Source organism: Spea bombifrons, chromosome 1, assembly GCF_027358695.1.
Source record: "Spea bombifrons isolate aSpeBom1 chromosome 1, aSpeBom1.2.pri, whole genome shotgun sequence".
NCBI classification, from domain to species: Eukaryota; Metazoa; Chordata; class Amphibia; order Anura; family Pelobatidae; genus Spea; species Spea bombifrons.
This window is the reverse complement of record NC_071087.1, coordinates 46,427,573-46,441,972: the sequence shown is the minus strand read 5'-3', so window position 1 is coordinate 46,441,972 and position 14,400 is coordinate 46,427,573. Positions and strand designations below refer to the sequence as shown.

General features: G+C 36.6%; 1 protein-coding gene across 1 annotated transcript in view; it reads right to left on the bottom strand.

Moving 5' to 3' along the window:
• The window catches only part of DKK2 (dickkopf WNT signaling pathway inhibitor 2), a 41,622-nt gene extending 34,777 nt beyond the window's left edge, over positions 1–6,845 (bottom strand). Inside the window, exon 1 of the mRNA XM_053461531.1 lies at positions 6,534–6,845. Within this exon, the coding sequence (XP_053317506.1) occupies positions 6,534–6,752 (219 nt within the window). The 5' untranslated portion in view covers positions 6,753–6,845. The remainder of the gene's footprint in view (positions 1–6,533) is intronic.
• Positions 6,846–14,400: the final 7,555 nt, after the last annotated feature.

Below are 14,400 nucleotides of genomic sequence, written 5' to 3'. Positions count from 1 at the left end.
GGATAAATATGCATGGTACAGGCATACGGCTATCCTGATTACAAGAATATGGACCAAATACGATTTCAGGTTTTAACATCAGGAAGAAATAATCAGACTAGGTGGGCTAATGATATATAACTGCTATCAGATTCTAGGTTTCTATGTTGTCACAGAATCTGGTGTCCAGATCCTATACTGTTATCTACTAAATTCTACAGGTTGTTTCATTGCATAGTATATTATTAACAGAAAACGTTTTTTTTTTTTGGCAAATATTTTAGTAAATATAAAGAACTGAAAACAGGTCTGGGATATTATCAATCTAAGGAGTAGCCTATGTTGTTTAGTTTTAGATGTGTTGATGGTATATTAAAATCACCTTGTCTTATATAATTGAGTTCACCTTTTATTCAGACCTCAGATCCATGGCACCACCACACAATGGACTAAGCCTAGAGGCTTGTCACTCACTCTCAATCACAATCTCTCACACTCACTCTCTCATGCTCTCTAACACTCCCTCATGCGCTTTCACACTCTCTCACGCTTTAATCCCCTCTCTCACACTCTCATTTACTCTCTCACACACTCTCTCAATGCGTCTCTCTCTCCTTTTCTGCAGCTCAGCTTCTTCTCTTGCCTCTTCTTGTTCTTCTGTCTTTATTCATACATGCTTCTCCCCTGTATCAGCTCCACTATCCAGGTACTTCTGCAAAAGAGCGGAGCCTCCATGCATACACTCTCACGATTGGAGGAATGAGGGAGAGGCTGCCCCTGTGGTGCGTACCATGGCTCCGCCCTTCTGCAGAAGTACTCCAAGAGGCCAGAATATTGTAGACAGGCTCACGGAGAAAGAGAGGTGCACAAATGCTTCTATTTCTCTGCTAACCCAGAGACCGGGACACAGAGACGGTCATGGGAAAACATGTGAGAATACGAGAAAGAGTGAGTGTTAGAGTGAGTGTCCTTTCTTTTTTTCTTTTTTCATTAATATCCACATTTTGTGAGTGGTCATACACATTCCAAGTAATTTACTAATTTGATATTAACAGGGTAACTGGTTGTCAAGAAAGTAACATTCATAAAACCATTGTGTACAGATTTTCCTGACTATCTTTAGCCGCAACACATTAGCCATTTTCCCTGGTAATGAATCAATGGTGCATGTCTAACATCCCCCATGTTATGTCCCCTTGGCTTCCTAACAGATGTGAGATTGTTACACAATTTCGTTTTTATGATCTTATGAGCAATTGAGGGGATAATAAATCACAGATAAGTTCAGCTGCACACGTCAAACAGGTGTTCGTAGTTTCCTTAAAATCTGTGTGTCGACAATTGCAGTACAGTTGGTTTCGAAAAAATAATAAAAGGAACACATCTTAATAAAGGTCTCTATCAGCCATATTAATAGACCATTAGAAACAGCCGTGTAAATTTACTAAGTCCACATTCCATGGATGTCAACCACTACAACCAGCACATTTCACATTTATGCAATATATTTACCGATATGTAAAATAAAGATAAATGCAGTACACTGACATCTTGAGGGTCACTAAATTCAGGGAACAAAAAATTTTCCAGAAAAAAAATTGTGAATTATGTGTGCAATGGCTTGCGCTTCTGACCGAATCAGTGGAAATATAAGAACAATTTTCGATTTAACTGAGCAGTGTATAACATGTGGTTTTGCTTTCTGCTTCTTATTACAGTGCTGTGATCTACAATGTCAATGTAGAATAAAATATATTATTTAAAAAAAAAAATAAGAATCAGAATCGTTTTTATCTCTAGGCTTTCTAACCATATTCACGATTAACTGTGCATTTACAAGTGATATGTGGATATCTTAAAATGTATTTTAAAATATATTATAGCATGCCAATTTTAAGTACAAAAAAGTACTATAAATCTAAACAAACATACAGGAATCAGTATTATCCTAAAACCGCTGAAGAGGCCCCTTAGACCAACAGTCTTTATGGGGTAACGCCACCTCTGATCTAGGCCAAGTAGCATATGAACACAAAGTGTTGCTGATATGGCCACCTTGCAGGTTTGTTGTATAATGTTGCTCGCTTAATATATTAAAAAAATTATATATATATATATATATATATTTTTTTTTTATTTTTATTTTTTTTTTCTCAAGAGGCATTAAGGCTATCCTTTTTTCCAAGCTCTAGAGCTTGAATGATTGAACACTAAACTCTTGCATATGTATTGTTATCTCACTTAAGGTGTTGAAATATAATATGTATGTTTTTTTTCTTAGCGTATTCCCGTCTTCATTTTTAATGAGGCACAAGGAAATATTAAATCCCTTGCGGCGTTGTATTTCTACCTTTCCTTGTGACAAAATGCTATGCTTTATCTGTTCGCTAAATGTAGTTTGCCTCTCAGTAGCCTCTGGATGCCGAATCAAGGTCTTCCATTGAAGAATGTGTAACGCGCTTGAGTGTCTAACGACCTGAGGATAAGAAAGTATTCAAGGTGCTAATAATGTCTACCTGTGAGAAATCCATCCCTTTGCCCTTTCATCAACTGACAAAATCATGTTTTAGACCTGAACACCTCTGAGATTTCCTTTTTTTCCAACGGCTTCTTTTTTCCTGTTAGCCCTGAAGAAAAAATACCTGATCCTGATAGTTTTAAATGTCACTTCACTGTTTGCTTGTGGGGAATGAACGTGTGCTTTTAGCTAGACTCTGCCTTCTTGTGGGATTATACCTCAACTATAGTGACATTTGAAAAACTATTTTTCCAGATATAATATAAACAGGTATAATGGATAGAAATTAAAAAATGATGTTTTCTTAATGGAAGTTTCTTTGAAGACTCAACACTGAGAATATAGAATGATCTTCAGAATTTGATATGCAAGTGACTTAGTGAAAGGACAAAATATGTACAACAATTGATTGATTTTAATATGCAAAAACGAATGGATATGCCAAAAAACAATGGAAATTATAGACTGAAAACATTATTTAGGTTCATATAATCCATTTGATGACAAAGGATGTAAATGGAGGTCTATAAAAAAAAAAAACAAGTATTTTTTTTCCCAGATGCAGTATTTCACAGAAATGAAAGAACTAAACAAAAAAAAAAACATCCTGCTGTAAATAACAGAAAATATGTATTTTAAATTTGAACAAACAGGAGGTGTACATTTAAGATAAATATATCCGAGGACGGCATTTAACGTTCTCCAAAATCCTGATTAACACAGGATGTTTTTTTTAATATAACCATACCCATCTGTCAGAGATTTTTGGATTAGATTGTGTTTTAGTATTCTTAAATCTGTTTTATACAATTAAGACCACGGCTGTACTTTAAATAAAAAACAAGTTTAGGAATAATACACAAACATATAAAAGTACAATTTAAAATAAATTGTTCTCCAAAAAAACAATCAGTTTTCTTGTGTTGTATAAATCACAAACAGCCTTATAGCGATTGCATAGAGCCCCTGGGTATGGGACTTTTAGCATTGGTTTATGGTTAATTAGTAGTATTCAGTACTAGCACATGATTTTCAAATAACTGACTGACATATTACATTTATAAATGTTTTCTAAAAAAAAATGAATTATTGAACCTCTTCCCACCAAAAATGGCAATAAATGTTATTAACAAGTTTGACCATGTCATCAAAAGAGTGCATTATATAGCGGACATTATATAGCGGACATTATATAGCGACAAATTACAGTTTTGGCTACCAAAAGTTTTTTAAGCAACAAAAAGCGTCCTTAAAACAACACCCATTATACGCATGTATATATATATATATATATATATATATATAAATGGCTGGAAGTTGGTAAGTGGTATTAAATTTCAAATTAATATTCAATGATACATGGAACTAATTATTTATATCCATTTGTCTTGATGACATTAAAAACCAGTCTAATTCTTTTTTGCTATCTTTTGATTTATTTTAAAACGTTGCTTCTGTTCCTTAAGACACATGCTTGTAATTAGTGTTCATTTATTCAGAAAAATAAGAAATGTTAACCTTAAATTGCCATATCAGGTATCCTGTTGAATAGAGCTGTTTCGGTTAAAATTGTAATGTTCTTTTTTTATGAGATATTGTATTAGTCACTTATCTTCTGATGTCCATGACAAGTTAGCTCACTCTGGAAAAAAAGTACATGGACCCGGTTAATAGGAACCAGATGTTTTTTGTGATAAGACGGGGTGCTGGAAATATCTGTCTGGAGTTCTGATGGCATATATTCTCCTGCACATATTTTTAAAGGGTAGAATTTGGGCTAGGACATGTGTTACAAGTCTAATATATACATTATTCAATTGTGGTAAATAGGCCTGGCTAAGATGACGCATTAAAAGTTATTTTATATCCTGTCCAATTAATTTTGCAGGTTTCATGGCTATATTGCATCCCTTCCACCACTAACCTTTTTACCACTCAATGGGTTAAGTACCAAAGTGGTCTATGCCTTGTTAGGCCATTCAATACCTGGTTGCCAGATGGGACGGGTTGAAAGCTTTTGCTAGCTTTAATGTGAGGTCTATAAATTCAAGACAACCCCGCCAAATGTAAAGGTTGCATAGTACAATTCACAGTTGCCAGTGTATATGTATTGTTTGATTTATTTGTTTCATGTGGGTTTTTTTTTATGTATTCATCCTTTCCTTGTACAAACTATGTACACTGCCATGCACACATCTTGCTATGTTAATTCTAGTACATAGGCTGCAAGCTTCTATGGATGTAGCTCTTCATGTTATGTATTTTATCATACATTTAGACTTCTTATAGGATGCAAAATGAGAAAAAAAAGTGAATAATGACAGATGTAACTAATATGAATAGTACATAAGCCCATGATTGATCATTTTATTCAGTATACTATATTAATTTCTCTAAATACATGGTGCATTCTACATTGTATGAATAAAAAAGCAACACAACATGGAATTTAGAAGGCAATCACAAATGCCTCCTTTCTGCCTTTTACTGTTTTAGCTGTTCTTCATTACTGCAACATCATTCCTATACATTACTGTCCTTGTCTTCCATATTCTTAGCTTCTTCTTCATTGCATATCTGTACTACAGCCTTTAAAATCCCTTAATATGAATAAATGGCCAACATTCCCCTTTGGATTTGGAAGTGCATGCAGAAGACCACATGGGTGTTTGAAATGTCTTCCAAAACCACACCAACACTGTGACCAGCAGTGTTCACAATACAGTCATCTAACACTGGAACTGTCTAAATCATTCTGCAGGTGGGGATCTTTGTGGATTTAAGAAAATAGCCTTTGCCCTAAAGGACTTCTCCACTCATTTATTCCCAATGCTACCTTTTCACAAATGCAATTTGCAAACAATGACATTTATTGTTAAATAATCTACAATTTGTTACTTAGTGCTATATTTCTCCCTCCCACTAAGGGAAGCTATGAAAATCCTTTCAGCATAATGTCCTTTAAACATGATATCATAAGAGAAGTTACAGGCGAGGAATGTCCTGTTAACCAAAGTAATGATATCCATGCTGAGAGATTTCTCAGAGACTCAGTGAAAGTGAAATGTAAGAATCCCATAACATTCACTGGTTCTCCACGTGTGTGAGGATTATGTATGCTGGTATTAGTAAATACAAGTATTATATATTCAACTGGTTGCCTGGATATGGACCTCTGGGATATGCAATTCATGACTAGGTGAACATTGCACAGCTTTCCCAGTTGACATAATGCTTTCCTCAATTTAGACTCTAGTAGGTATAAATCTAGATCATATAACTGATCTCCCTAGAATCAAGTGAAGTTCAGTACCAAGGTGTGATAAGACACACTGCTTTTTAGTTTGAGATAATACTCCACTTTCAATGCTATCCTAGAAAGTAAGACAGTCAAAGATGAAGACTCATCACACACATATATATGATCCATCTAGTGAAATATTAGCTGCAGAGCCCTGCACCATTGAATTAGTTATTCATATGCAATGCTCGTGCTGCGTGAATTGGAGACAGTGTCTTACCCTGTCTGAATTAGAGACAGTATCTTACCCTGCCTGATATAGAGACAGTGTCTTACCCTGCCTGAATTAGAGACAGTGTCTTACCCTGCCTGAATTAGAGACAGTGTCTTACCCTGCCTGAATTAGAGACAGTGTCTTACATTAACATATCATTTTTGCACTGGAAGCCAGTCCATAAAACACAACACACAGCATGTTGCTCTACAATAAAAAGGTACTAGGTACAAAAAATGCTGAAGACCATCATCATCATCCACACTACCTAAGTAAAAATAATCATTGTGGCTTGTGTGCTGACCACAAACCTTACTTACTTTACACCAGTAGACTCTACCAGCAAAGTATACGTTTGATTTCCACCTAAATGAGATATGAGCAAAGCACACTATGTGCATCAATCACTATCTCCTGGATGATTTTGTGTTTTATGTTAAGCAGCATGTTGAGCACCTCACCCATAAATTGATACATATTATAAATCTGCCAAGATTGCATATATTTATATATCAACCTACCTGTCCAAGTTGTTTGCCTTTCTTGTGAGGCATGCCATGCTGGAAGATTGCAGACCTGTTGGTTGCCAGGGCTGGGGTATGACCCACCAGAATAGACTTGATGGAGTTGGCCTTGGATCTTGAGATGTCTAACTGGGAGCTCTCCACCAAAAGCACAGTAGCTAGAAGGGGTAGCAGACAGCTGCATTCCCAGTTCCACAACAGCAAAAGCATGTTCATCTTCCACTGATCAGGCTACAAGAGAGAGTAAAGCGCAGGTATCTTCAACCTCCCCAACAGTCCACACGGTAGAAAAAATGCAGTTCTTCTCTAGTTCACATCCAATAACCTTAAAAAGTTATTGGGCAGCATGTACATGCTTATCAGTCGGAGTGCTCGATTTCATATGGTTGTTTGCAAACAATAAATGTCCAGCGAGATGTCAGAGAACAATCATCTTGAATAACTTGAAGATCAAGCTTAAACTTGCAATGTCTTCCCCCTTGAGATGCTAAAAAATGAAGATGAGTTGTATGAAAAGTTCAATCCCAGCACGGCATGCCCTTCGAGTCTTCAGCATCCAAGCTGTGCTGAACGGAGGATCCAGGTGAGTATACTAGGGATTAAGATGCCCCTGCTGCTGATCAGCATCAGGGTCCATGCAGAGAGAGAGGGAGAAGCAGCTGCCTTGCCCTGCAGAGAGGTTCAAGTGATTGAGCGCTGAGCCAGCTCTTGTTACAGCAGCCTACACGTAGCTATGTGAGACTTCTCTGCAACCCACATGCATACACCCCATGTGATTCTGCCTCTCCCTGGCTTCCCCCGTTCCCTTTACTCTTTTATGATCTCAGCTCCATTCTTTTTATAGGTTTCCACAATGGGTTTTATTCCTCCCGCCCACATTCAGGAGTGACAAAGGATGAAACTGATCCCGAACACGTCCTGCAGTTGCTGTACGTTAGAAAAGGGAAATCTTGTCTTCTTCAGTATCGTATCCATGGGGGGGGGGGGTAAATAAATAGTATTCATTACTGCCTGATATAAAAAACTACATTCAAAGGAGACTGCTACACAACCAGGCTTCTATTAAACAGATAAAAAAGGCTTTGTGCCACATTGATCAGCACTCACAGGGTTAATTCCTTTTGCTTCTCCAGGAGATCTTCCCAGCTGGGTATCATTCTTTACACTCTATACATCAGCCCCCTATGCACCTATGTATGGGATGGATTTCCCCTGGAGGGAATTGGGAATAGTGGCCCAATATCCTGTATAAGCATTTTCCTAAACTCAACAACAATATGCTGTACCATATGGGACACACTGCAGTATTGAATATATACTATATGGACTACAACTCCCATCATCCCGGCCAATCATTTTTTGTAGGCTTAAGGTGACTGCTACAGCTGACAGCCTGAAGGTGGTCCAGCCTGTTCCCCTTCAACATTATTTCTTAGAGCGTTATGGGGAATATAATGTACCATATGTTTATCAAATCAGTGCAGATCCGAATAAACATATGGACAGGATCCCAGCTCCCCATAGAATCGTAATTGACTGCAGGTATGCATGCATTTATTTGCTCTCTGATTTCTGAATTCTTTGGGAGTAATGAACGTATGTTTTACATGAACAAGTGATACATTTGAAAGCACGGCAGCTTACTGGGCTGCATTTGGACATTAAGAAGTGCTTCTGGGGCTTGTGCGACAAAGCAAGGATTGCTAGATGTTAGGTGTATACATAATGTATATCTATAGGTATATATATATATATATATATACATATATACATATATATATATATATATATATATATATGTATATATCTATCATGTTGATTAGTATTGCTTCATACCTGATGAAGGGAGGATAACTCTCGAAAGCTTGTCTTTTTAATATTATGTTAGTCCAATAAAAAAGGTATCACCGCATACTCTGTAATACTCTATTTTTTGACATCGTGTCTACTGGACTAATACGGCTTCACCCTTTTACATTATATATATATATACACACACTGTATATGCACTAAATCATGATTAAATTGGAACATCATTGAAACTTCTCCAGCTTCTGTTTCTAACAACCTAAGCTAAAAATTCTGTCTTTTTTTCTTAAAGTTTATTAAATGTATACATTTGGTGTATTTAAGGACCCCAGTTTATTAAAAAAAAAAAAGGTCAGCATTTATTTATGCATTTCAGCCTCCAAAAGAGGGTTTTTGTTTTTTATTTATACAATTACATTGATTTTTGCAGTTTGCTATTTTTCAGACACAATCAGTTTTTACCGGTATCAATGAGTCCCTGGCATCTGGAACTTTTTATTTTTTTTTCTATATTTTACAAGTTTTAAAAGTATTTACAGATTAAAATAACTAATATCTGTAAACTAAAGACCCTTTAAATGTTTATTCCTTGTGGAAAATAGGATCTGCATGATTATTCTTCACCATTATGTTATCTCTCATCTATTGCTAAGTTGCTGTTAATTGGTCCTGGTTGGGAGAGGAGATAATTAATTATATAGCGCTGGTCCTGCCACAGGCTGACATGGATCTCAGCTTGCAAAAGATTAACCACAAAGCAGTTGAGAAATGAAAAGCACAATCTATAGGTAATAATTATTGAATTTTATTATACTAAAGCTATTATAGTGACTATTCCCATTTAACTTTATTGGTGTTCATAGATAATAATAATAATTGATCACTAACATTTAACATTTATTTAAAAATAAGCTTATAAGAACCATTATTAAAAAAAAAAAGTAATTACATATTTATTTCAAGTACTATCGGTTTAGTTTCTTCAATATTTAAGAGAGTTTTATGTCATCAACATTTACAGAACCAAGTGTTTCTTTCCTAAATAAATTAAATGGCGCTATGCTATGTTAATGTGTTAACAGAGGAAATCTGAAACATACTGGGATCACAGCTTCACTCTAAAAAAATAATCATTCCATTACATGGCGTTTGAAAACTACAGCTAGAAAGCTATTATCCCCTTAATACCAAAAGGGGCAATAGAAAAAATACATTCTACTATTCTCACTTTTATATGTTATAAAAAATAAACGTATGTCTGTAATTAATATTAATTCAAACAGCCTGCATTTGTGAAAGGTGGGGGGGGCAGTAGGTTGCTGCTTACCCTTGTGATAGTATAATAACCTTGTAATGCTTAAGAAAATGTGTAGACTTACACCAGGGGTAAGTATAATTAACAGTAATGGAGGAAGAAAAAATAAATATAGTCCAGATGTAATAAAATGGATTTTCAATACAGAATTCCTTTAACTTATGTTTATGACTTCAGGTTGTAGTTGACCTGACGCGTTTCACCCGCGGCTTCCTCAGCGGTAATAGATAGAAAGAATAATCTTATTCAAAATCATTGCTGAGTGGAAGAATTGGGGGTCCCTCTATAAATGGGGGATAGAATCCACTGAAAGTAATAAGGCTGATATTGCAAATTATTATTCCTGCTTGAATAATGAAAGCACTTATGAGATCCAGTCCGGAGCTTCTAAACGCTGCTGTGTGCGATTTATTTATTAAATTGTAATTCGCAGGTACCCGGAGCTGTCCATCTTCTGGGCTTTGCAAAGTGGCTAGGCTAGCTCACGACACCCTTTAGTGAATGGGAGGTAGTCAAAGTCAAACACTACTTCCCTTTCCAAAGAAAGAACAAACTGACCTAGGGATCTAGCCAGGGCTTTACCCGAAGACTCAAGGTTAAACCTGAAAAGTTCCCAGGTACACTGATCCCTATCGACAGTTGGTATTAGGGTAAGAAATATATGAACATTCTTAAAGTCTGTTTATTAATTTGGTGGTTCTCCACTTTTATGGAACAATATCTCTGTTTCAAAGACATATGTAAGTATTTTGACATCATAATGAGCAACATATTTACTTATCAAGTATTTTCCATTATTTCAGGGGCTACGCGCAGTCTGTCTGAAGGACGAATTAAGGTGTAAGTGGAAAAATGTAATAAAGTATATGGGAACAGTGTGACAGTTGCTCGAGTCCCCCATCCTTTTTCGTGGGAAAGAACAGAAACACATATGTTGAAAACTCCGATAGCACTATGTATATTCCCAGTATTGCTGTAAGATGGGATGGGCAACCTTTGCTCTCCAGCTGCTACAATTGTCTCAGATAACTCCGATTACACTTTCCCATCTTTTAAATTGCAGAGGAATATCAGATCTTAAGTCTAGTAGCAACTAGCGTCTATTAGCCCTTTTTTGATTTTTACAGTTAGGACAATACTCTTCAAAACACATAAAAAATTTAAAAAATGTACTCATGTCATATATTATAAAAAACACTTTTTTTTTTACTAGGGAAACAAATACCCCTGTATACTCACAAATTAGCTTTAGCAGAACAAGTCCAAAATGTTAAATGGGTGCCAGATGCATAGAAAAAAAATTTGCAATGGTGAGAAAATCTAAGCACATCAAAAAAATGTTGGCTACACAGTATGGTCACAGAAGAATTATTAAGTCACTTTACTGGACAAACGCCTTGGCAAATCGTATTGTGCCTGGATAGTCTACATTTATTGTTGGAATGTATTTAGAATATATTGTGAGAATTAATGAGTTTCTAAGTATCCTTTCTGAGATGTTATATAAAATTATAGTGTTTAGAAGGTTCAACGTGCAAGAATTCTTGCTGCTTTGGGGCAACATTGGATTTCTTACAGCTATACCTTCTTACCAGAAAGCAAAACATGTAAGAATTAAAAATTAAAACTCACTCAGTCCCACCTCAACCGCCGCCAGGTCTAAGCTCTCTAAACGATCATTCATAGCTATGAGCAATATGTTATGGAAATTTTAACCAATATGAAATATTGAAGTGCACATTAAATCATTCAATGGAAATAATACAAAAGAAAATGAAATGCTTGTGTTTGGCAACCATGTATCAAACTGATAATACATTTATATATAAACCATTTTATACCAATATCCTATACAAGGGATATTTTGCCACTTGCCTAAGCCTTTCTCTACACAAAGGACATCTCAGTGCTTGCAGGTACCAGAAGGTACCAGTTGATAGTTCTTCAACTGGAGGGAAAATTAACAAATATTGAAGATTGTTCGCTCTTTGCAGCAAACGTTATGCAGCGGATGACTCTGAAAGTAGGACTATTTAAATAGTGGGCCCGGATTTCCAATACCATAAACCCCAACCAAATAAACACACGGACACACTGTTTGGATAAAAATTAGCCACAGATATTAACCCCTTAATGACAAAGCCAGTAAATGTACGGGCTCAAAATGCATTGTTGTTAATGGCTTTAGGGACCACCCATTGTCCTTAAGGGGTTAATATGTATGAGAAACAAAACCACAATAAAGTAACTGCCAGAGTTGCCACCAAAAGTAATTCATTGCATACATTCCCCCATTGTTTTCCAATCATCCCCCTGATAATGACACCTCTTTCCAATACATATAACAACACCATTAACCCCAACAACAAAACGGGAAAGAGCACACCGAGGCGCGCCTTTCCACACCAGGTTCTGAGCCACAGACCAACTCGAAATCACCAACCCCAACCAAATCAGAAACACACTATTTCCTACTAACCAACCGTTATTCCACCCCCATCTAACACTGACCAGCCTCGCCACTCTGAGGAGAAGAACCTCGGTCACCCTACTAATAACAGCGAGGAACGGTGGGTAGGGAGATTAAGGTAAGAAAAACTGATTAGAAGTGACAGTTACAAAATAGAGGGACCGATTTATAAAGGACCTCCCAAAGTCCCTTAACCTATGTCCTTTAAGCCTAAGCCCATCTCCTCACCCAGTAAAGGCCCCTTCACTTAGCTGCGCTGTTCCATGGGCTACAATATAGAAGCTGAGGTGGCAGTCTGTTACAGAGCCAACGTTATCAGAGCAAATCCTTGTCCTGAATTTCCCTTCCTTAGTATTTACATTTGGTGAGTTATTGGTACTTATAGATTGCTTATTATAATATAAATATAATATAAATAGAAAATCTAGAAATCTAGAACCCTAGCTTCTATGGACATAAAAATTGACACAGACATCTGTATTGGATCAGATTTTACCAACTTATTGATGCTCAAAAATCAGATTTTTACATATTTTACATATAACATATTTGGCATTGCACTTATAACAAAATTGAACAAAATTCCATATGCAGGAAATTGGTTTGAGTTATTGCATCACTTGGGTGGAAGTATGTGCGGCAATGGCTTTCTCCGGTGCCGCCATTATTTCACACGAAGCCAGAGCAGTTGAATAAAGTGGATATAATGGCATTAAGGGTTAACAAAAATACCGTCTGTTTACCCTGTGGCGTGTAGAAGAAGGTGCTGTATGTGAGTGAATGCTTGAGTAAAAATCCTTCAAGTAGACAGAAAATAATGATACTCTTTTCATCACTAGAATTTTAGTTCCTTTGTGATTATTGCTGCAATATGTTTCAGTTGACACAGTCTCAGCTTATTTGGAAATGTCTGTGCCTTAATTGCAGGATCTTTGCCTACAAAGGTACGTTAGAATGCAAATTCTGCTCTGGTTCAACATATATTCCGTTACTTTAAACAAGAGACTTGGGGTTAGTGGTGCAAGAGGGAGGTAGAGTGTGTTTATGTTGTTACAGTGAATTTGTATGTTTATATGTGTGTGTGTTTAATATTGCATCCAGGTACCACTCTATGCTCATTACTGGTACAACTAGAGAATCAGAGGCTTATGTGTAATGTAAGGAAGTTTTACTTTACTGATAGGGTGGTAGATAGGTGGAACAGCCTTCCAACTAAAGTGGTAGGTGTTAATATAGTGAGGGGATTTAAACATGCCCAGCACTTCCTCATATCTTTAACCTCTCTATTTCAGCTGTGACTATTCCATCTTGCTTTAAGCAAACACCTATACCATCTATCTTCAAGAAACTCCTCCACAACTCCAAGACCACAACCCTATCTTGTTTAAGCATTTTGCTCATAAACAATTTGTTTATTAACCCCTTAAGGACAATGGGCGGTCCCAAAACCCACTGAAAACAATGCATTTTGAGCCCGTACATGTACGGGCTTTGTCATTAAGGGGTTAATAATATACTGTTTGTCCCTTCTCACCGCTTTACGGTCAACTTCACTGGAGCAGGACTCTCAAACATGACTTGCTTGCTTCCAATGATTCTCAGAGCTGCTTCTCCTTTGGTTGATTACCTCCCCTTCGTTTTACTCTGACATTTCCATTAAATAAAGGCTGAAACTCATAGGATTAGTTTATTAATATAGAATTAACACATGCTAAAGGATCACTGGTGCTTTGTAATCTTCGCCTGTAAGGTGCTTGTGGCATAAGGATAGCTCTTCACTGGAAACACCAGTTAACATAAATTTAAATGGCATAGTCCTGCTGTCTTTATTTTTCTTAATGTTTCTAACCTGTGTTCTAAATGCATATATATTTTTCTTTGGGTTTTTCGTGCAATTATTATGTGGGCTATGACATTAACAATAAGAAATGACTGTGGCAGATTCCCAGAACTTGGACTACCTTAACGTTGGAATGTTACATTGACGTCGGTTGAAAATATAACACTGAGAATTTGCCAAAAACCTGCTAGTTCTGATTTATGCTCCAATGCGTTAGATTGTTCTATTAGTATCTATAGTCCCTGGTTAATCTTCGGGCTTTCCAGAGACCAGTGGGAGTATTTCCTATTAGCAAAAACAGAAACATTTACTTATACGGGGCAGAGGCTGTGAATCCTCTCCTCTCTTCCACGGCGGACACTAACAGTGGCGCTAACAGGGCGTGGAGCTGCAGGAATATTGTGATGGGACTGACTGAGATTTATTATGT